We start from the raw sequence: 22,781 nt of genomic DNA, 5'->3' as shown, positions 1-22,781 counted from the left end.
TAATATATTTTTATATTTATGTTTAATTTACATGTATAATAGGCACTTTCTTATCATTTGAATTATGGCACAGAGCACATAACACCTAAGTAGCACACTCCCCAAAAATACTGTTAAAATGAATACTGACAATGTCAAAATTAGGCATTCATAAAAAAAAACCATAAAAAAAAAGATTGAACAAAAAGCTAAAACGGCAAAGACAAAACAAAACAAAAACCTAACAAAACAAAACACAAGCAAAGCAAACAAAACAACAAAACAAAACAAAACAAAACAAAACAAAACAAAACAAAACAAAACAAAACAAAACAAAACAAAACAAAACAAAACAAAAACAAGTAAAGCGAGCCAAAGCAAAATAAAAATAAGCAAAGTAAAGCAAAGCAAACAAAAACAACAACAACAAAAACAAACAAAACAAAACAATGTAAATACTTTTATTGCTGTCAATGTGTCATTGTGTCATGTCTGCTGTTCTTGATGACTGATGATCATTTATCGCATGCTCTTATTAGTGTGCTCTACTTATTAGAGTCGGTGCAACGGTTTCAAGTGCATGTTTCCTACGGCTTCTTTGCGAAAGACTTAAGAGACAATAAGGACTTTTTATTTTCAATTTGCTTGAGCGGAAAGTGCTGCTCTCTCTGAATGATTTTATGTTTTGCTTTAAAGCATCTAGTGGAGAGCGTGATGGTTGTAGTAAATTTATTTTTTTGCACTGTCTCAGTAAAGACGAGCAGTGTGTAAATTTCACTGGGGAAAAAATTCACAGTGTGGGATCCACAAAGTGCTCAAAGCTGTATGACTTGATGTGAGTATCAGAAACATATTCAGATCTATAGATGTAATTTACTCGGTTCACAGATCACTAATTTTAACAAAACCGGAGTGAATGTGTTGTCGATGAACTGCTGGAGTATTCAGCTGCTGAGTTGCACCCATCACTCCTGTCATGTCACGCACTTCCAGCTGCCCTCGCGTCTCTCCCGTTCAGGCCGCCTGACAATTGACTAAAGCAGTCATGTGCTTAATTACTGAAAGCCATTGTAATGAGGTTTTGTCTTGCATCGTTAGTCTACTCACAGGGTGAACTAATTAGGTTTGAGTATCTCAAAAAAGAAGAAAAAAAATAATACAACTAAAGAAAAAAGAGTGAATAAACCCATAAACAACAGAAAGAAACACAGAAACGCCAAAATAGCTTCGCGAAATTGCTAGAATGCTCTGAGGTGTTAAGAAAATCCATTAAGGATGAAGAACTCTAAAAGCTGAAAACAGATCATTTGTGTCATTATGACAGTTGACAGTGAAAACATGGGCCGGGCTGCTCCAGTAAATCTATGGCGTTTTAGAAGCATAATAACAGGTGATGTGAGCTTATTTTTGTGCCCGCGGCAGCAGCGTGTAGGTTAAGAAAAGCGGACGCCATCAGAATTTCCCCAAATCATTAGAATAAGCTGAAACAGGTCCATTAGAGCCGACAGATTCACCTCAATTTGGACCATTAAATTCAGAAATTATGTCTGAGCAGTGTTTCCATGTCTACACAAATATAAGTAGGTGTGAGGGACATTTTTAGCAATCAAGACCAATTTACATGCTAATGATGTCGAGAGTGTTCCCCCAGAGGAACCGAGAATTAAACTTCTGCTCCTTTCAGCCAAAACACTACATGCGCTCTTCACTTATTTAGTGCTTTTCTTCCTTTCATGAGAGAAAAGGCAGAAAGGTTTTACCTTCTCTAATCAAACAAGTCCTTTTTTTTAACATTTTAAATCTCTTTAATTTTGATCAATTTAATGCATCCTTGCTGAATAAATTCATTCCATTGAGTGGTAGTCACTAGTAGTGAAACTTGGACCCCTCTGTACATTCACACACACAGAAATCATTATCTTCTTGACATTGAAGGTTACTGAGTCATAAATGCAGCACTCACAGCAGCTGCAGGGAGACCAGACCGTCAAACAGTCCCTTTGGGATCTCTGCAATTTTATTTCCATACAGGACCCTGTAGACACACACAGATACAATGTAAATGGAGAGCAATGAATCAGCCCACAACGTCTCAATATGTCTAGCCCATGTGCAACACATCAAGCGTGGATGTGTCTTTCTTAGAGGGGCTTTCAAGTTTAAAAAAAAGCAGTCAAAATCATAAAAGAATCATGAAAGTGGTACATAAAACTAGTCCTCTGAAGTCATACGATACAATATAGTTGTATATAAGAAACAGACTGAAATTCGTCAGAAAAGTTACTGATAATGTCGTAAGAGTAAGTTGAATCAGAGAACCGGATCAATCTAATTGATGAATGAATCAAAATGATTTAAATTATTAAATAGTTTAAAACAATCGGATATAAATACTTCTCTTATCAACAAGAAATGGAGAGTTAGGGCAGCTGTCAACGTTTTCAGTGAATAATGACTTAAATATCAGTCCTGCTACAAAGCTATTGTATGGCTTCAGAAGACATGAAATAAAGTGCATGACAATTATTATGACAATGTATGGTGTTTTGTGTCCTTTTGAAGTTCTCCATTCATAGTAAATGTGTTTTGTGTTCACAGAACAAAGAATGAGTTCATGAGTTTTGAGCGCCGTTCACTTTTGGCTGAACCATTCCTTCAACACACTCTAATTTCCGAGCAAACGTGTGGTTGTGAGTTTATGTCATCTCGCACGTCCTCTTTGCTTTATTCCTATTCCCTGAGAGACTGCAGCCCATCTTCCACCCCTCAGCGTCTCTTTAATCACGCAGCATGTGTAAATGAGCTCTGTCTCGTGTACAGCTGTGTGGGCCGGACGCAGGGAGACAGATCTGACCAAATTAATATGCGCACGCTGAGGCTTCTGTCTCTCTCTGACTTGTTGAGGTGATTTAAATGAAAGTCCTCCCTTGTGTTCACGCTGCTGCAGATGTCAGCAAACACACACACACACACACACACACACACACACACAGGCAGACAGTAGGCTGTCTCGTCTCCGTTCTGTCAGCTGATTTATTCGACACCTGTCCTTTCACCTGACTGCTTACATTTACCTATTATCTTTGTGTATGCAGCCCAGGTGTATGAATGTTTGCATGTGTGTGTGTGTGTGTGAAAAACACTTACAGTGAAGTGAGCGAGCGCAGGCCACTAAACGCATCTTCTGCAATCTCGGATATCTGATTCTTGCTCAGGTCTCTGTAATGACATAAATAGAGATAATACGGCCGACTGCTAGACCAACAAAGGGATGGTTTGCATATTTGTCTGACAGGACATCGATACTCCATAAATTCCAAACGAACTCGATACTGAGGAGAAAAGAACATAAGAAACTGCCTGGTGATCATCATTAGCATCTAATCTTTAAACCATTTACTGCTTCTCACATTAAGCTATCACATGACTTGAACTGGCGTGGGCCAGTTTTTAGCAATTCAACTTTGCAATGCCATGAGGGTGAATAAATAATGACTTGTTTCTTTAAACTCTAATGTCATGTAAGCTAGATTTTCTCAATCTGAGGTGGAAATAAACTCTACAACGATTCGGTGAGAAGTGGTTGTGAAAAACTGTACACAACTGTTTTTCCCTCAGGTGTGTTTCTCTCAGGAAGCCCAGATTTGTTTGAGTATACTCTTCAAAATACTGAGCTCTTCACGTCAAGGCATCACTGCCAAAGCAGAGGTGAGAAGATCTTATTAAATATCAGAATTTGTGTCTAAAATATAGATTTTCTTGTGCAGGGTGACATGTCTCTAAAACTGCAGTGCATGTTATGAACCCTTCTACTATTTTTTTCAAATGCTTGACAGGAGATCACTTGCAGCAGGTATAAAGTTCATGCATAGGCTGAAAAAGTATAAAAAGAAAGTGTGTATATTTCTAGATGTGTCAAAACAGAGGAATGTTTAGCTGATTTTTGGATATACGTAAACTATCGTTCAAAATGTCAGTGAGATTTTTAAAAGAAACCTCTTATGCTCACCAATAACAGTAAAATAGTTAAATATTATTACAATTTAAAATACCTGTTATCTATTTTAGTATATTTAAAATGTAATTTATTCCTGTGATGCAAAGCTGAATATTCAGCATCATTACTCCAGTCCAGTGTCACATGATCCTTCAGAAATCATTCTAATATGCTGATTTGTTGCTTGAGAAACATTTCTTATCACTTGTTGAAAACAGTTGTGCTGCTTATTTTTTTCCAGGATTTTTTGATGAAAAGAAAAAAGTCTGACCCCAAGCTTTTGATCAGTATAGTGTAAATGGTAAGCTCATCAGTTTGTGCTGTTGTGTGTGGAAGTTCTTACATTCTCTTCAGTTTCTTGTATGTGGAAAACGCTCCTGCTGGGATGCTCTTGATCATGTTCTGCTCCAGACGACTACATGGGAACAGATGGATATGTTTTGTTACACAACGCTGACTTTTCCATTACGCTAGTAATTGTATATAATAAAATTACGAAACAAATATGGCACGGCAGAGAAAAGAAAACGATGTAATATTCCTGTAGGTGTTCCGCAAATGTACATGCACCATATCACATTTATTCCACTCGCAACACAGATCTGCTGGTGATTTCATTTCTCAGAGTCTGAAAGCATGTGTAGGCGTGTTTTATGGCCCCACGCTTAAAAAAATAATTGTTTCAATTAAAACCGAAAGGCCCGATTTTAAGTTCCACAAATAAGTTTGTTCTTTAGCTCTTTATGTAACCAACTTGTGCTTAAAAAAACATGCTGATCTGAATAACCTAATCCATTTTTAAAATATTTATTTAGAATGACTTCATTTATTTACTATTTTTTACTTGTTGCAGACAGAAAAATAGAGCAGGAGTGAATAAAATGTTCTTGATGAAACGAGGATGCTCTGTCGAACCTAAAGTGCTCAAAAGAGTCTTTCACTGAAGAACCTTTTGTTTTTGAGAGTCTGGCTGGTACTTATTGCTCCTTCAGGAGGTCTACAGAGAAAGCCATCTAATGCTTTACGGCAGCCTGTACATTGAGTGTTCAATTTGTGTTTTGGCTCACTGGGATTAGAGGGCATGGAAAACAAGTCCCTGAGAAATAAGCACAGCTCTCTGCATGCTCCAGGTTACACATCATTTCATTAGCCCAATTTGTTTTTGGCCATGGGCTCGGTTGGGCTAATGTGTCCTAGCCTGCATATCCATTTATTATGCAAAGGTCATACACTATTGACACAACAACGGCGAGGAACAGCACATATCAGGGCAATTACCTACGTGTCCTTTAGTGCAAACAAGGAACTCTGAATCAATATGGATACCAAATACCCTGACCAAGACGATACAAACGTTCTCCAAAGCACGAGAACATTCAATCAGCCTGAGGCAAGACAGCCAAAACACATCGAAAAACTCGAGTGTTTTCTTTGTAACAGTATGCATGTGTGTGAGCGCACCGCTCTGCTGCTATGTGATCATTAAACACAACGTCCCAGCCTATGCTCACAAAGGAAATGTTGACCTTGCAAATTTCCCATGCGCAACCAAAACGTCCTTGTTTATTGGAGGATACCGCAAAACCTCTTTTGGACGTTCTCTTGCATTTGAAGGACACCGAACACAGAAGTGGCTGGAACAACAACAAGGTCAGATGTTTTAAGCGGCAGCGCTGTATGAATCACATTAATTTGATTGCTTTTTAATAGGAATGCTAAAGTTAATATGCTAACATTAGCATTACACAAGCTAACATACCCGGCACAATGAAGCAAAGGTCATCTAAAAAGTTAATAGGCAGAAAAATTGACAACAGCATGAATCTAATGGTTGCTTTAAAAACTGAGGCTTTCTCATAAAAATATAACCGAATCGCACAAAAAAGCCGCAGTCATATCCAAAGACAACTAGGGTTTTAGAGAATATCCTCCAAAATGAGTTTGAAATGGACATTTACAAAAGTGACATTTTCTTAATATCACTATTAACTAGTGCTGTCAATCGATTAAAAAAATTGCCTAATTAATTGCACACTTTTCTGTATTTAATATATTATATAGTTTAATGGCATATTTTTTACAAAGTAGCCTATAATTAATGAAGGCCAGTATCACTGATACCAATACTGCAACTGATACCTGTATTAGCCTACTGTAAATGCATCACTTTTAGTCATTAATTACAGCCATTCAACATTACAGTATAATTGAAATACATTACTTTTAACATTTAGTAGGCTTTGAAAAGTAACTAAATTGTGTATGCATAAACCGAATATAGATTAATCAGGCTACAAATGTTAATCAGCGAAGAGCAGTGAGTGGTTTCTATTTTTCTTTAAAAGCGATAGAGAACTATCTCTAGCTGTCTGAAGCCGCGTTCTGTGCGCGTGCACGTGTCTGATGCCTATGTTCATGGAGAGCTGCTTCACCGACAGTGCGCCAGTACCAAATTAATATCATCTCTTTTATGTTTTATCATGCTTGATAGCGTATTAATATGGTCTACTGTAACGCTATCCAAAGGATGCCAGGAAAAATATAGGTGCGCTCTTAAATTTTGTCAAATACTTTTTAACGCATTAAACTGAAAAAAAAGAAAAAGAAGAATCGCACCGCAATTAACACATTAATTTTGCCAACCCTGCTATTAACAAGAAAGAAAGAAAAACACTCACTGCTCCTAATTTACTGTATTTCTTTGCTCTTTATTTTGTTTCTGACTGTTTACTTGTATGGTATTGGAACAGCTGTTGTAAGCTATGATGAAATGTCACAGACAATGGTATCAATTTCTACAATTTTGGAATTTGGTAATGCACTTATACCAAAATTAGTACTTATATGAACTATATACTTTCACCATTTCACATCATATTAAAGACAACTTCAGCAGGCCGGCTTGAATCTGCTGATAAAACACTCGGCTTTCCTGGACACTAGATCGGGCTCAGAACTGCCTCATTTTGATCCTTGACTGGTTGTCTAATTACCCAAACATGCAGACGGGATGGTAGAGCTCCAGCAGCACTGAGCAACATCTATCTGCAACTGCGGCACGGCGTTAACGCACTCACTAATGAGGCTGCTACACCGCACTGCTAATGGCCTTTGTTACATGACAGGCGGAAGAAGGCAGATCACCGCACAGGCGATATCAGCGGTAATTACTTATCACACAGGCAGATTTTACACAAATAGAGAAGGGAAATGGTTTTGAGGAGTGGAATCCATACATTTCTACGATTCCCTCAGGCAGGTTGGCAGGAATCTCCGTCAGGCCTTTTCTACGGCAGTCTACAATGTTGTTGTTGCAGGTGCAGGCGGCAGGGCAGATGGATGCCTGGGGAGCGCATGATCTTGGCTCCGTCTGAGCAGGACCTGGGGAGGAGGAAAAGATGGAAAAATAACAGATCAGGAGGAAAATTGACAAAAGACAACATGGTTTAATTACACAAGAAAGCAAATGTAGAACACAGGGAACATTAACACCATTTTGAGTCAAATATGAATAGAATAGCATTCCTTCTGATAGTAGTTATAACTGTCATGTCACTTCTGTATAGAAGTGTGAAAATTAATATTAGTTCCAATAACAGCACAAATGAAGACGGGTGAAAATAGCTTTTAATACAGTACATAATCAGCACGAACAGACTCCCTGTTGTTTTATTGCCTTGCTTACCAGCTTAATTAAGAAACGCTTTTTCTTCCAGCGTGTTTTGTGTTTGTGTTGGAGTATATTCATCAGTTGATTAATCAGAGGGGGAGGAAAAGGGGGCTTAATTAACAAGAGCTGAACGTGAACTTTTTCACCAATGAAACCCAAAGGTCCATTAAGAAATACAATGTATGGAGAAGCTTTATAAAACAACACAATGAAAAGGGCCTAAGTGTTTACTTGTAATAGCCAGCATTTGCAAATTAATTACAAATTTGAGGAAAAAAGACTGGCAGGACAAGGAAAGAAAGAAAGACAGACAGAAAGAATTAATATTAATTAATTATTATTATTTTTTTTAACAAAGAAAATTAAGTACAGATTCTGTGTACAGACCTTTAAGATTTTTCCACTGTGAAATTATTCTCATGACAAATATATTTAAACACTCCGCTTTCAATGCCATATTGTGGAAAAAATAAGTATATCAAAAGAGTATGTGTCATGGTAGAATTTGTTGGAGTGAGTGAGTGAGTGAATGAATGAATGAAAAAATAATTTAATGAATAAAAATATATACACAAGTAAATAAATAAAGATTAAATAATAAATAATAATAGTATAAATAAGTAAATAAATAAATGTTTAGTTATTAACATCAGTGTAAATAATGTAAAATGCATAAATAAATAAATGACTGGTTAGTTATTAATATTAGTGTAAATAATGCCAAATGCATAAATGCATAAACAAATAAATGAATAAGGTACTAAAAGCAAGCTTAATTTTCTTGCAAATATGCTAAATGAAATTGATAAAAATACACTTTTTTTCTTTTTTTAGTTAACAGACAGGAGAAGGACATTCTGACAGAAAGTGTGCCATACCTGTGCAGACAAATTCTCTCTTTTGAACATCAGGAACATTGAGACCTCTCATATGGGCGGGGGCCATGCACTGTGTGAAAGGGGCCAGCCCTCTCCTCTGCCGCAGCCAATCGGAGAGCCAGGACAGGTGGCAGTCGCAGTGCAGGCTGTTGGAGTGCAGGCGACTGGAGAGAAAGAGAGAGAGAGAGAGAGAGAGAGAGAGAGAGGGAGAATAATGAGGGACAGATAGTGAGACACTATCGGATAAAGGTCAGAGGAGGTTTATATGTCTAGTATGAATGCTGGAGTGCATGATCCCTCAGAAATGTCGGGAAACAGAGCTCTCTGAAGACATAACCAGAAGAGCATTGTTTACCACACATTCAGTGTCATATTCCATCTGTGATATGGCATTTAAATGCAAAGGAGGAAGGAAATCACCTCCGAGATCAAGTAAATATTCATAGGGAGAATCCATATACAGCTTCGGTAATGCAGACTCGAAATAACACATCTAAATTAGTGACAACAGGAGTGTGACTGGGTCACGGATGATAGTAACATCTCCTCTGAGTCCACAGTAAACCACTCGCAAATCCCCAGAGCATGCACCCTCATTTCATCAAGGTCTTCAACAAATGGCACAATTCCCAATAACACCTTAATATAAATCTCTCAAGGGCCATTCCACGAAGGGTACGAGAGACACAGTTCAAAGAAAAAGTGGTGTCAGCGAATCAAAAGGCGCAGCTATACCGGTCAACACTGTCTGTAAATGAAATAACAGGCAGAATCCAGTTAGGCCACCCTACCATTGACAATTTCAGCAGGGGGCGACGGTTTTAATAGAGCTTTTCCCATTACAAATCCAGTATCTGGGCCCCTGTCTTTGCGGATTAATTACAGATGAGTGGGATTACAGAGATGGATGACGTGGGGAGAAGAAACCTCGGCTGCCTCAGGTGCGCATGGGATGAGCCGAGGACGAGCACAATGGGGCAGCTACACGTGCAAGCACACCCTAGCAACCGTCATGCACGGAACATGACTACTTGTCTAGCGGTGGGAGTGCTTTTGATTTGTCTGAGTTTTGAATGGCAAGCGTCATGGGGTGATATCATTTGATCTAATTGAATGCACAAAGATAGTATGTCTGTAGAAGGTGGGGGAAAGTTGAGGCAAACTGGACTATTCCATCAGAAACCTGCAGCCAAACCACCATCCTACTAAATGGATTACCAGCATCTCTAAACATTTGATTTAATAAGTTGTTTTTACGAGCAACAAATTCAATACAGATATATCAGGGATATTAGAGACAGAAAATTCAATCCAAAGGAACTGGGTAGCAACCGAAGCCTTGCTGTGGATAATTCAATACTGCCCAGGGAGCAACGCGCCTGGCCATCCGAGCATCAGCAAATTCAATCCTGCATGAGGGGGCTGGCCTGTCTGATGGGCTGACTGATGGGAGGGAGGCCAGACCGCTCGGCTGTGGAGCTCCAGCTATGGAAGACTCCAGGGAGAACGCCGTGACGGAAAGAGGAGGAAAGATAGATGGAAAAAGAAATGACTGATTGAAGGAGGATGTGCACCAGGGTCACAATAACCCAAAAGCCTTGTGTTTCAGATGGAGATTCAAATTCCCAGAAGCCCCGAAATCAAACTAGCGTTTACTCCTGACATATTTCTTTATTCATCTCTCTATTAGAGCCAAAGCTCTGAGAAGAATGACCACACTCGAATAATAACAAAAGCATCTCCTGTTAATATTGCAGGTCAGCCACAGATTGAAACGATTGTGGTTTGGGTCTGACAGTGCAAACGCAGAGGAGCGACACAGGCATCTGTGTAAGAAAACCATCTCAACATCTTCAGCTAAGACAATGTCTGCTCACAAACAGACCACAGCTCTGAAAACTGGCACGGCGTCACCACAGAGCCTCTAGTCAGGCAGCAAAACCTTTCAAAAAGAGTCAAGATTTAGTTTGAACGTCACTAAATGTAAATATATGAATATCTGATTGTATAGCATTACCATGAAGTGGATGAAGAAGCTCCTCAGTACTTACAGTGTCCGCAGTTTGGGCATGTGGTTGAAGCTTGACAGCGGGATGAGGGTGATGTTGTTGTTGTTGAGAGTGCTAGAAGGAAAAGAAGAGAGAACAAACATTAGAAAAAGGCATTTACTTAGTAAACAGACAGCGAGTGAATCCAGATAACATTTGACAATGAAGACCAGACCAGTGTTTTTCTCAATTCACTGAACAATATACATATGCAAACCTGTTTACTTAGACTAAAAAAAGGTTTTTAAATAAGAAATAGTCACTGGAAGTAGTGTGTGTTATGGTCTGCGAAAGAATGATATCATTGATGATGTGCACACTTGTAATTATGGATGGCAGACCTCTCTGCTTCCTGTCATACCAGCCACAGTTCTGATTAGCGCTACTTAGCTGATCTAATCTTGTAATCAATCCATCCAACCCCATAACCCCCAAACCTATCACACACATGCAGAACACACAACCTCCTGTACCTCCACCTCTTGGAAAAGGGTCTGGAACTTCTCAATTTAGGATTTTAATAGTTCCTGCTTGGTGAGGGAAAATTGCTGATCTCTCTGACTACGCCAATTCAGTTTACAGCTTGGGTTTGGGTCTGAGTGTTCCTTCTAATGAATCCTGCAACAGTACTTCTTGAGTACAGTGCATCCATGATTTACATTTATGGATTTGGAAGATAATGAATTAGATTGCATTCAAGTTATACCCTTTTTTGGGAACTGAACCCATGACCTTGTCACATGCTCTACTGTTTAAGTTACAGGAAGACAAACAGTCCCACAAATTTTGGTATTAATCTCAGAGCCCACTGACTTATCAGACCAGATGCTGGTCTTGCTTTTTATTCAAGGCCAGTTAATTCAGTCTCAACACAAACAAGCTATTTACACTATTGGAGTGTTTATATTTACTGTGCAATTCTGACCAATGGAAATTTCAAGTCCAATCCTTGGTTCTGTAAAATTGCACAAATCAGAGGAAAACTAATCCCTCTAAAATATAACATACTTGCGGGACTTTAAATGATATCCGAATATTGATTTTGGCTCGGATCTGTGGTGGAACACTTTATTATGAGCGAGGGAAAGAAGAAAACTAACTAAATGGAATGGAAAATTATTGTTATTCTACACAAAGACACAGAAAATTCCACACAAATTACACACAGGGTGAAGGAATCACCCTCGTGAGGAGTTGACCAATTCCGCACCAGAAAGCGATCCTCTTGTCAAGGCCGCTGTGGCTCAGAGGTTTCATTGCTGTTCTCTGCCTCTCTATAGAGATGTAAATAGAAGAAGCTCTGGGCAAGTTGGAGGGAGGAACGCCCTGGTAGAAGCCTGTAATACCAAACCATCACCAAGGGAAAATGCAGTTTGCTCAGGAAGGACTATCTCCCATTTATGAAACCTTGGGAGCATCTGCCAAAGTTAGGTGATGTAAGAAAAGAAAAGAACAGAACATAAATGAATACAGGACTGAGAACTGAAGAAGGACTGCTAAAGAGAGAACAGGATCCACAGAGAGCGGCGAACAGCTTGTGCTTGCTGTGGTAGTGCTCTCTCGCTCATTCATATTTCAGCCATCCGGTTTCCAGGATTAGAAGCTCTGAGTAAAAATAAATCTCATATAGATTTCTTTCATGCAGTCATAATTTGAAAAAGCTGGAGCTGGACAGGGCGTCACAGTTACGTTAAGTCGGCTTAAACCTGACATGTTCATGTCGAGAGCGATGACCTTTGGTGTCAGACTGCACCTGTTAATATGGACTTCTCTGGTATGAGTTAACCTTTGCTACAAGAAACATTGAGCACCGGACCAAGGGTCTTAAAGAAGAGCCCACTGGAGAGACGCTGTCTTACACAAGACTGTCAGTCTTCCCTTTATCCAGCCCTCCGCACTGCAGAGGGCTGCCCACTGCTGCAGCGTGGGATCTCAGCAAATAACGGCGCAGCATGAGCGGCTCTTGCTAAAGCCACTCGTGATAATTGAAGATCACCTTGAATCTTTAAAATTCCTTTGTCTTCATCGTCTGCAATATTAAGTCATTCCGCCTGTGTCGCCCTGTAGTTGACCATAAATCAAAAATGTGTTAAGCAAAATCAACTGCTGCAGGAAAGGACCGCATCCATAGTGTCTCCTGAGAAAGTGCATCCAAGCTGAAACTAAATGAAATCAATGCCGGATCCTGACAAATACCACGTTGTATGGTTTGACTGTGTAACTTTATGATTTTATTTAGAGCTCTATTGATGCAGGCATCAATAAAAGCGGGCCGCTGTTAATTGCTCACAACACTTAGTCTTCAGACCGTCTCAGAGGGGCACGTTTTCTTTTTACTTCCCTTTACTTTTCTCGGCTATGTCAAGAAAGCTTTCCCACAGTCGCAAAAAGCTCGACAGTAGGGTCTTGAGTGCTCTTAGGCTTTCTTCAGGCCCTCATTAGAGGGACTTGGAGAGGGTCTCTGGATACTTCACTCCTAAAAGAAGGCTGGGTTTTCAGAGCCAGGACATTTCAAAATAAGAGTGAGGTTGTTTTGGTGGATGCAAGGGGCTGAAGGGAAATAACTGAAGTGCCATTCACTTGTACAACTGAGAAATCATGAGGAAAAGATGTGTAATTTGATATGACAGGCTTGAGGAAAGTCAATACTCTTCCTGTGATTGTATAACTGTCCTGGTAACTGACCATTATTCTAAATTGCTTTGGTAAGAAGACTCATATACATGTAAAGCATGAGGGTTTTCTGCTCAACTTTTTGTCTTCTCAATCCTTTGTCTCCTTCATATGGTGTAAAATCAAGTGCATTTGCAGAGGGCCTAACTTTAGAAAGTAGGGAATATACACAACCTTGTCTACATACGACTATTCACTTACTCTCTTGCAAACTCGAGTGAGCCAACGTGCCTGTGATGTTGTCATGGTTCCATGGGAAACTATTATCACTACTATAGCAAAATGGTGAGTTTGCAATGCAAGCGTCCATCTGAGCAACCATTTACAGGGCATCCATGTGTCAGGCCCTCGAGTCAAAACAAATGAGTAAAGTGCCTCCAGATGGAGAGCAATTTCATTATGAGACTCCACTTGTTGCAGTGTGATGGAATTCATGTGAGCAGGATGGAAATCTTTGCCATTGTTTTGCTTAGCATCGCAAGTTCAGCTCCAGCACAAAGCCGCAATCAGATGTTATTCCGCAAATTCAAATAAACCCAGTGAGGATATACACAGAAATAACACGATCTGCCGTGCATAATCCCATCCATGTGGTTTGTGTCCAAGTGTGGGCTTATTAAATAAAGAAGCACTAGTGCTTAGTATATGTAACAAAAAAATGGGAAGCTTTATGGCTGCATAAACCTACCCTTTGCCTCCTCTGAAAAGAGAAAAAGAGCTCTCCATCCCTCGATGGTGCAGAGGACGGGAGGAGAGGCGAAAAGAACATGTACAACAGCGAAAACAGACACGCTTCCACCGTCATTGATGAGGCCATTATAGCGCAAATGAGGACAGATTGAATCTAAGCTGTTCCATCGGCCTCCCTCCTCTCTCTGGCCATCCAGGAGCGAATGATTAATTATGAGCAAGTGTCCGACTGCTGAAACGCATGATTTCCAGCCCGCCCCCTCCCCATTTCCCCAAGCCTTGGCGTAAACCACACGAAGATAACGCAATGGGGCCATGTCTGGTGGCAAGGCAATTTCCTGTGCTTGAAAGTGCTGTTTGTGAGCTAATGACAGCTCTCTGCCCCTCCACTCCCCTAATCCATCCTCTCATTTAGCCATCAGCTTGCCCTTTCTCCCTTCGCCTGCCTGTTGTCTGTCACATAAAGACTCATCTATTGACTAAAGACAACCTTTCAATCAGGCCTTGCAGAAGTAAGACTGATTTGTCCAGAGGGAGGCCAACCCGTGTTAGAAATTAAAGATGCATGGAATATCTGATTCAAGGGAATCTGTGCTCTCGAGTTCCCAAAGCGGGACCGCCGGCACCTAGCTATCAGTCTAGAGGACAATTGTTAAATCTGAAAAAAGCTAATGTTTTTTACAGGAGCACAGGGGTTAGAAATGATTAGGATAAGGGGCTGCAGGGGCCGAAAAGGAGCAAAGCTCAGGGTTATCGTTGCCAAGAGGAACATTCAAAAGCTCTAGCATTGAGAAAATGACATTATGAAGGTAGAAAATTGCCAAACCATAAACCCAGAGAAGAAGAAAATTATATTTCTCGAACCTTCCATATGAAATACACGGTATTTAATTCGTAATACATTTAGGTTTCAATCAAACACCCCCCCAAAACAATCCCAGAACGTCTACGTAACCACAGAAATGTGATAGCTTCTTCCATTCAGCATTTTTCCAAGTTCTTGAGTCTGACGGCATGGAGTTTTGTAATCAGGATTAATAATCCACCTCCTCACACTCCCTTACACAATCAGCATCTAATCTGACAACACACTGCGGATATTCAGATTTGGTTGGTATTACACTACAAGTGAGTCTCTTTAAATGAAAATGTGAAAACCTCATTACGCGAGCACATCTGTGGATTCAAAATGAGAAGAGGCCGTAGTACAGAGTGGTGCATATTGACAAGGCCTGGTGAACCGCAAAGACGTCCCTTTGGGGCACGCTGCCCATGCTATCATGCTAAACTCACTTTACTTCGAACAGCGAGGTCTGTGCCAAGCTGTTGAGAAAAATGTGCCGTGCACACATTGACAAATGATAGCATTTGGCAGGAGGAGAAGACAGTGGTAATGTGAAAATTTGGGCCTTCTTATCAATGCATGGTGGGAGGGAAAGTCACCTTCAGGAGATGGCACGGAAATGTCTCGGCACTCTCCTGCTCATAAAAAATGACACAGCAGGGCAAAAAATTTCACATGATTTGACATTTGATTCAGAGCCAGAGTTTTCTGTACAAAAGTGGTTATAAAATATGCAGAGGCTCCAGCGCTTGCGAGAGTGTTGTGTATAGACAAAGCTGAGTGGGGTATATGGGGAATTTCCAAAATGCTCTTTCTCACAATACTATAAATTCCCTTCTCACATTTAAACCACATTTTATAAAATAGCCCTGAAGGACGATTATAACATTTGTAAGCGATTCTACAAAAAACCCAAGTGTTTAAAGACAGCAACAAACATAAAGTGCACATATATCGCGCTTAGCATAATTTGAAACAGACTTTCTCATTGTCTCTTCATTGTGTTCTTAAAACAATAAGAACATACATCAGAACAAAATGTGCTTACCATAACCCTGCTGAAAAATAAATCCGCTTGAATACTTGACCAGTTGGACATTCTTCATGCTTTCTTTGGCTTTATGAATAACTGGCCAAACTCATGCTGAATATACATATTTTGAAGTATAGTTTGAATTTTTTTGTTCTCCTTACTACAAGAAAGGTTAAAACGTTAGTTTTTTAACACTTAGACCCTTCCAAACATCCACTTTGTTATTTTTAAACAGCGATTTTTAAATTAATCTTAAATGCTTGGCTATGGAATCCTGTTAACAATTTTTTTTAAACCCGCTTAACCAAATAATAATAAAAAAAAAATTATATTGACTATGGTGTATGGAAATTGAGTTTCAGGCATATACCCATGAAAAATATTCAGTTATTCTTACACCACATAGAATCTCATTTATATTATATATGAAATTTGATTTGATTTGTCTTTGGAAATTAGAAATGAGAAGCGCTACCAACGTTCATAGTTATTAAAAGCACCAAATTGAATTTCATGAATATAATAAAGATAAGGAGGACACCTTATAATGCACAGTCCATCTACATTTAAAGCAGGAATGGAAAGATAAAAGGGCCTGATTTGGTGCATATTTAAAACACAAAAACAAAAAAAATTAAAACGATTAGAATAAAAAATGAGAGAAAGCGCAAGAAGTATCTAAGTATTAAACATAAAATAATCAAGGGGTGCTCCTTGTTAGGCAGGTTTAGGTGCTCTGCAGATGGAGAACACATCAGTGTGCTGCCTACCACACTCCTTCAGCTCATTGGGATGCAAGTCACGTCCTATGTGAGAAAATGTCCGAGATAGCTTTGAAGTCATTAGTTCAGTCATTAGCACAGTTATGTTAAATATAAATTACAATTCATCAGCAGAAAGGGTCGATCATTAATTTTGTGTAGTTTGGCAGGCGTTAAATCACTAGCAGTCATTTAGTTGTGGAGAGGGTTAGAACCCCTCTGTCTAATCTCCGCTCTGATCACCATCTCTAAACCCGATGGAAGTGTTAAATAGCTCCCCGCTTTGGAATTTTGTTAGTCGCTGTTTATGGTGATCACCAAAATTTTACAGTGATCAGGAAAACCCAACAGTGCATGATGGGAAAGGATGCTCAGATCTCTCAATTATGTCGCAGTGCACCATCTATTTTAATAGGCCTTTTATGATCATTGAAATTAAAAGATTCAGTTGGCCTCCGGTGTTATTAGTGCGCTCTGAATTGCAAAAACACACATTAACATCACATTTTTAGAATGTTTATCATTTGTTCTTTTATTTATAACTCCAGATGTCAAATTACACTGATCTACATTGAAAAATTCACACGCTTGCCCTGAATTCCCATAATCCAGCACTATTTTAAACACAAAAACGAATGTGGTTGAATGACATCTACAATCTACGATCTATGGACATTTCTAAGAGCATAAATGAACCCCTAAAACTTCACTACTTCTGCTTTCACCATTATGACATCAAACTCACCATACTCTTTGGCGATACAAAAGATGGATCCATCTGCTGTGCTGCCATTCAGAAAGATCAGTCTTAAGACAAAAGTTAGTCCGGACTATAATATAATATGTTGGAAATCATTATCCTCACACTGAGACTCACAGCATTAACACATGCGGCTACACCTAAACCTTAATTTCGCCATCAGTTACCTAGAGGTGTCATATTCTCACAAGATGGCTCTGTGGCACAGCCTTAATGTTCAGCCGTATGTTGAATCTGCTGCTGAAGAACATGGATTTAAGCTTGATTACTGCGCATGGGATTATTTAGCCATGATACAGTGTCATTTGCAGATCTGTGTGTTGCAGCCTCTCCAGAGGGGTGGAGAGATGGCTCAATCAGCAGGAAAGTGATGTGTATTAATGTGCCGCTGCTCTCCTTTGCTCGCCGGGATCCCAAAGGTCTTTGGCAGAATCTAGGGAGGTTCTGTATTATTAATAAAAATTGATTCCCGACTTACTCACACTTTCTTGCTCCCGAGCTCCTGTTTTATAAGGTCATTTTATGCTCTGGTTACGAGGAGAGGACAGAGGACACAAAATATATTCCTATCTTTCCTTCTTTGATTCTACCTGCACCTCTAGCTAACACTGCCGGAGAATCTGCCTAACAATGATGTAACACCGTGCTGCTGTGTCCTATGGAGCCAGGAATTAATAGAGGGGGTGGCTAGGCTCTGGGTCCCCAGTGAGCGGCGCTCATTTGGAGGATGAGTTTGGCACTTAGCACCCTGCCAATTGGCTTGATGGAGATGCGGCGGTTAGCCCCCGCCCCCCTCCGTATATCCCGCTTCCAGCCTCTCACCGTCTCTGGGACAATCCAGGGGATACCCAAGGAAAAAATCAACTCACTCACAAACACATCAAATCTATGAACTCTGACTAAACGTGCGACTAAACCAAAAAAAAAAAGTCTTCCCAGCAGGCAGCAGAACAGAGATCTGAGCATCTAACACCTGCTTTAAAGTTGGAAGCGCAAATCTACAGATGTTCTAATCAGAAAACGCTGTGCATTTAACGCTAAGGTGCACCCGGAAAAGTCAGGACACTTTTTCAAGTGGCAACAATGCAGCACAGAATGACAAACGAGCAACTTTAGCTGTTGCACGGACGATCGCATGCGAAGCGCCACGGTGTCGGACTGGACAGGGTGACACCAGACTATGCGCCACAGGTCCATAACGCAACACAGTTTGTCCTTCGAGAGCAATCAAGAAACACACAGACAGAGTTAGAGGAAGGGACAGCAGAGGTGAAGAGAGAGGAGAGAACCCCGCAGAGGAGGCGGGAGGGGGACTCACAGTATCTCCAAATCGCGCAGGGCTCGGAAGGCTCCATCTTCGATGCAGCTGATGTGGTTGCTGTCCAGTTGCCTGCAGATGAGAGACAGAAGTCAGCAGCAGGTCTGCAGACGAGCAGGTGGGGGCTGAGGGGAGGGAGGGAGGAGGAGGAGGAGGAGGAGAGGTGGGGGCTGCGGGAGGGAGGTAGACACACTAACACACACTCATATCTACTCTCCTCTCCTCACCGCAGTCGGGATAAAGGACCAGCTGGCTAAAAGTGGCCTGTCTAGCTATAACCTCCTCATATCCCGTCCTCTCTCTCTCTCTAGCCACACTGCTGAGTGTGGGGGCAAAGAGAGGTAAAAGAGAGAGAGAGAGAACAGGAGGCTGGCTATAGTGCACAGCCCACCCCATCTGTCAGTTCTCTGTAAATATTAATTGCATTTTCTCCCCCCCCCACACCCAGCACACTCATCCACCCCCCTCTTCTTATTCTTTTTTTTTTAAAGTCAGAAAGGGAGTAATTTCATTACATTAGAGCAGCCAATCCATTACAAGCTTTTACCGGCTCTGTCACAGAAACAATTTCATTAAGGGAAGGGGTTCGTAAATCAGCTGGGGTCACGATGCTGGACGAGCAGACGCGAGGGGCACTTCTTCCTTTTTGCTTCTTTTTCCTTTTACTTTAATTTGCAGACTTTGCCATCCACCCCTCCTTCTCTCTATTTACCCCTCCCTCTTTGAGATGGATTTGAAAGAGGCTTGAATAAAGAACAAGGAATCTTAAGTCATTTGTTCGGCAAACAGAGCTGCGGTGACATCTGACCCGTGACAGACACGGTGCCTTCGCGTCTTTAGAGATGGATAATAAAGAAGAACGGAGCATCTCTGGCGTGTCTTTCACTCCATCCCTTCTTTCTAAAAGACATGCATCTGTCTCCATAATTGCTGATGGGACAGACTATATGGCAGCCACCCACTGCAGATGCATTAACCATCACTGTGAAAATTAAATAACATTTATGAGCAAAAGTAAAATGTTTGTCTTTTACGATGGATATTTTTTAATCCAAAATAAATTAAGACTTTAAAGAAATGCTTCCCTTGAGAATGAAACAATAAGCCAGTGCTTTTATAAAATGGCAACAACAATTATATACTGTAAATGATATCTACAAACATATTCATTTGTTACAAAAACTGTATCAAGTGTGTGTTTTTATTTACACACACTGATACGCACACAAATCTTGCTTCATTTTGATATATGAACATCACTGAAAATTACAGTTCATTAAGAGTCAGATATTGATTCATTAACCACTTTAATCAATTCAATTCAGTAAAGGATTTGTCAACTGATTCAACTGAACAATTCATTAAAAGTATCGGCTCATTTGTTTAGGATACACTAAAAAGAACCGGTTAATAATACATAATACATGTTTGGTCAAGAATCAGGGTACTCTGGTCTGCTTGTTTTTGCATATAGCCTGTGAGGACAACTCAGCAGTCATTAATTAACCGCAGTCTTTTTATTTCACAAAGCACATATTTTGATATAAATGCTTTAAAATAATGGATTTTTAGAATTCATATCACAAGAATCATAATTTTTACATTTACATTTAAGCATTTGGCAGATCCAAAGCAACTAACACTGCATTCAATCTGTTCATGCATTCCTTGGGAACTGAACACATTACCTTGATGTTGCTAGCAGCACCATGCTTTACTACTTGAGCTACAGCAACACATTTTTCTATACATAAAGGTGATTGAAACCTTATAGATTTTCTACAACAGCGGCCTCTCAACAAAACCTGCTCCAAAATCTATTTCCTCAGTTAATTTGTTAAAAATAATCTCAATATAGAAAATTCCACAACAAGTAATGTAGTTAAAGTTGCCAAACAGCAGGTGATATTGTGGTAACTTGGCACATTATATTTAGAATTCAAACGTAGCTCATTTCATCAGATTTCAGAGCCATAATTGTCTGTAATTGAACACATGAAGTTGATCTCTAGAGAATGTAATTGTGATCATGCGCAAGAGACTTTTAACAATGGTAATACTGAGCATAGTCAAGGGCGAATAGCTGTCTTGAATGTACATATGTGAGCGTGTGGTGTGTGCAAATATCTGCATGATTGGTGATTGTTTGGAGAGGTGGGACATGGTAGTGGTGGGTAATGTAAGTCCCAGTTTTAATTTTCCTGCTCTAATTACATTGGCCTTTAATCATCTCAGTCATGAGCCGTATTGGCACTTTAGAGCTCCCGTCCTGCCAGTGTCCCATCTGGAGTGAACGAGAGAGAGAAACAGAGATGGGTCCCGTTCTCTTCAGATGGGTCTTCCTTCCCTTCACTAGACTATTAATCTGTCAGAGTCGGTGATGCTAACCAGCAGCCGCATGGCCGTATTTCATTCACGCTCGATAGGTAACACAGCAAATGACTCAGAACTGACCGTCAGTACAGCCGGGATGATGCTTGATCAGAGCTGCAAAATACGAATCTCATACTCAGTCTATAGTCGTAACAGATATATACAGTATGTGACCTTTCATGGCCACCAAATTAAGTGTGGTTTCAGGATTCGTGTCTGTATCACACCCTCGCATCTTCTTGTCTTTTCCGGTTTTGTTTCACTTTGATTCATCTCGTCTCATTCAGTCTTGTCTCTTTTTCCTACCTCTCTTTCAGTCTCGTCTCACTTTGTGTCTCATCTCATTTCTTCTCATCTCATTTTACCTCTGGTAGTCTTTCATCTTTTCTCTCATCTCACTTTGTATCTTCTCCTCTAGTATTGTCTCATCTCATGTTTGTCTCTTCTCTTTTCTGCTTGCTTTATCACTCCATCTCATCATAAGCAATCTCTTCTAGAGTCATCTCTTCCTCCACATCTCATAATGTAGTCTCTTCTTTTCTCTGCTTCACCTCTTCTTCTCAATTCTTCTCACCTAATCTCATCATTTTAGTCGCTTATCATCTACTCTCCTTGTCTCAGTTATTTTCATATCTCCCGTTCTCTTCTTTCAGTCCCATTTTGTCTTCATTTTATCCTATCTTTTCATCTTATTGTCACTTCTCTTTTTCTCATCTTTTCCTTTTTCTTCCTCTCTCTTCCATCATTCTCTCATCTTGTCTTTTTTTTCCCAGTATTGTCTTAGTCTCAATTCATCTTGTCTCATATTGTCTCATTACATCTGGTCTTATTTTGTCTCGAGTCATAATGGTTTGTCGTGTCTCATATTGTCTCATTTCATCTTGTCTCATATTGTTTTTTTTTTGTCTCATATTGTCTCAGTTCTTCTGGCCTTATATTTCATTTAGTCTGAACTCACATTGTCTCATAATATCTCAATTCATCTGTCCTCATTACCTCATTTTGTCTCGTCTTATATTGACTCATTCCATCTGGTCTCACATTGTCCAATTTCCTCTGGTCTCACATTTATTTTCATCTAGTCTTGTATCATTTCATTTGGTCTGGTCTCATATTGTCTAATTTTTTCAATTCATCTGTTCTCATCATCTCATTTTGTCTCATCTCATTGTTTCTTTTTGTCTGGTCTCATATTGTCTCATTTCATCATGTCTCCTATTTTCTCAATTCATCTGTCCTTATTATCTCATTTTGTCTCGTCTTATATTGACTCATTTCATCTGGTCTCATATTGTCCAATTTCCTCTTGTCTCATATTTCATTTCATCCAGTCTTGTGTCATTTCATTTAGTCTGGTCTCATATGGTCTCATTTTTTTCAATTCATCTGTTCTCATCATCTCATTTTGTCTTATCTCCTTGTTTCTTTTTCGACTGGTCTCATATTGTCTCATTTCATCGTGTCTCCTATTATCTCAATTCATCTGTCCTCATTATCTCATTTTGTCTGGTCTCACATTGTCTCATATTATCTTAATTCATCTGGCCTCGTTATCTCATTTTGTCTGGTCTCACATTGTCTCATATTATCTAAATTCATCTGGCCTCGTTATCTCATTTTGTCTTCTCTCATATTGTCTAATGTTTAATTTCTTCTTGTCTCATATGTCTAGTCTTCTGTTTAATTTAGTCTGGTCGCATATTGTCTCATATATTCTCAATCCATCTGTCCTCATTATCTAATTTTGTCTTATCTCA

The 22,781-nt window shown here is 39.8% G+C and overlaps 1 protein-coding gene across 1 annotated transcript in view; it reads right to left on the bottom strand.

Moving 5' to 3' along the window:
* The window catches only part of LOC306883389 (slit homolog 3 protein-like), a 189,739-nt gene that overhangs the window by 58,934 nt on the left and 108,024 nt on the right, over window positions 1–22,781 (bottom strand). The window contains exons 6-12 of the mRNA XM_079438596.1: window positions 18,652–18,723; window positions 10,576–10,647; window positions 8,525–8,688; window positions 7,213–7,357; window positions 4,320–4,391; window positions 3,127–3,198; window positions 1,943–2,014 (exon numbers count right to left, since the gene is read on the bottom strand). Coding sequence (XP_079294722.1) covers window positions 1,943–2,014; window positions 3,127–3,198; window positions 4,320–4,391; window positions 7,213–7,357; window positions 8,525–8,688; window positions 10,576–10,647; window positions 18,652–18,723 — 669 coding nt within the window. The remainder of the gene's footprint in view (window positions 1–1,942; window positions 2,015–3,126; window positions 3,199–4,319; window positions 4,392–7,212; window positions 7,358–8,524; window positions 8,689–10,575; window positions 10,648–18,651; window positions 18,724–22,781) is intronic.

Source organism: Barbus barbus, assembly GCF_936440315.1.
Source record: "Barbus barbus genome assembly, chromosome: 17".
In the NCBI taxonomy this organism is placed as follows: Eukaryota; Metazoa; Chordata; class Actinopteri; order Cypriniformes; family Cyprinidae; genus Barbus; species Barbus barbus.
This window is presented reverse-complemented; position numbering and strand designations above follow the sequence as displayed.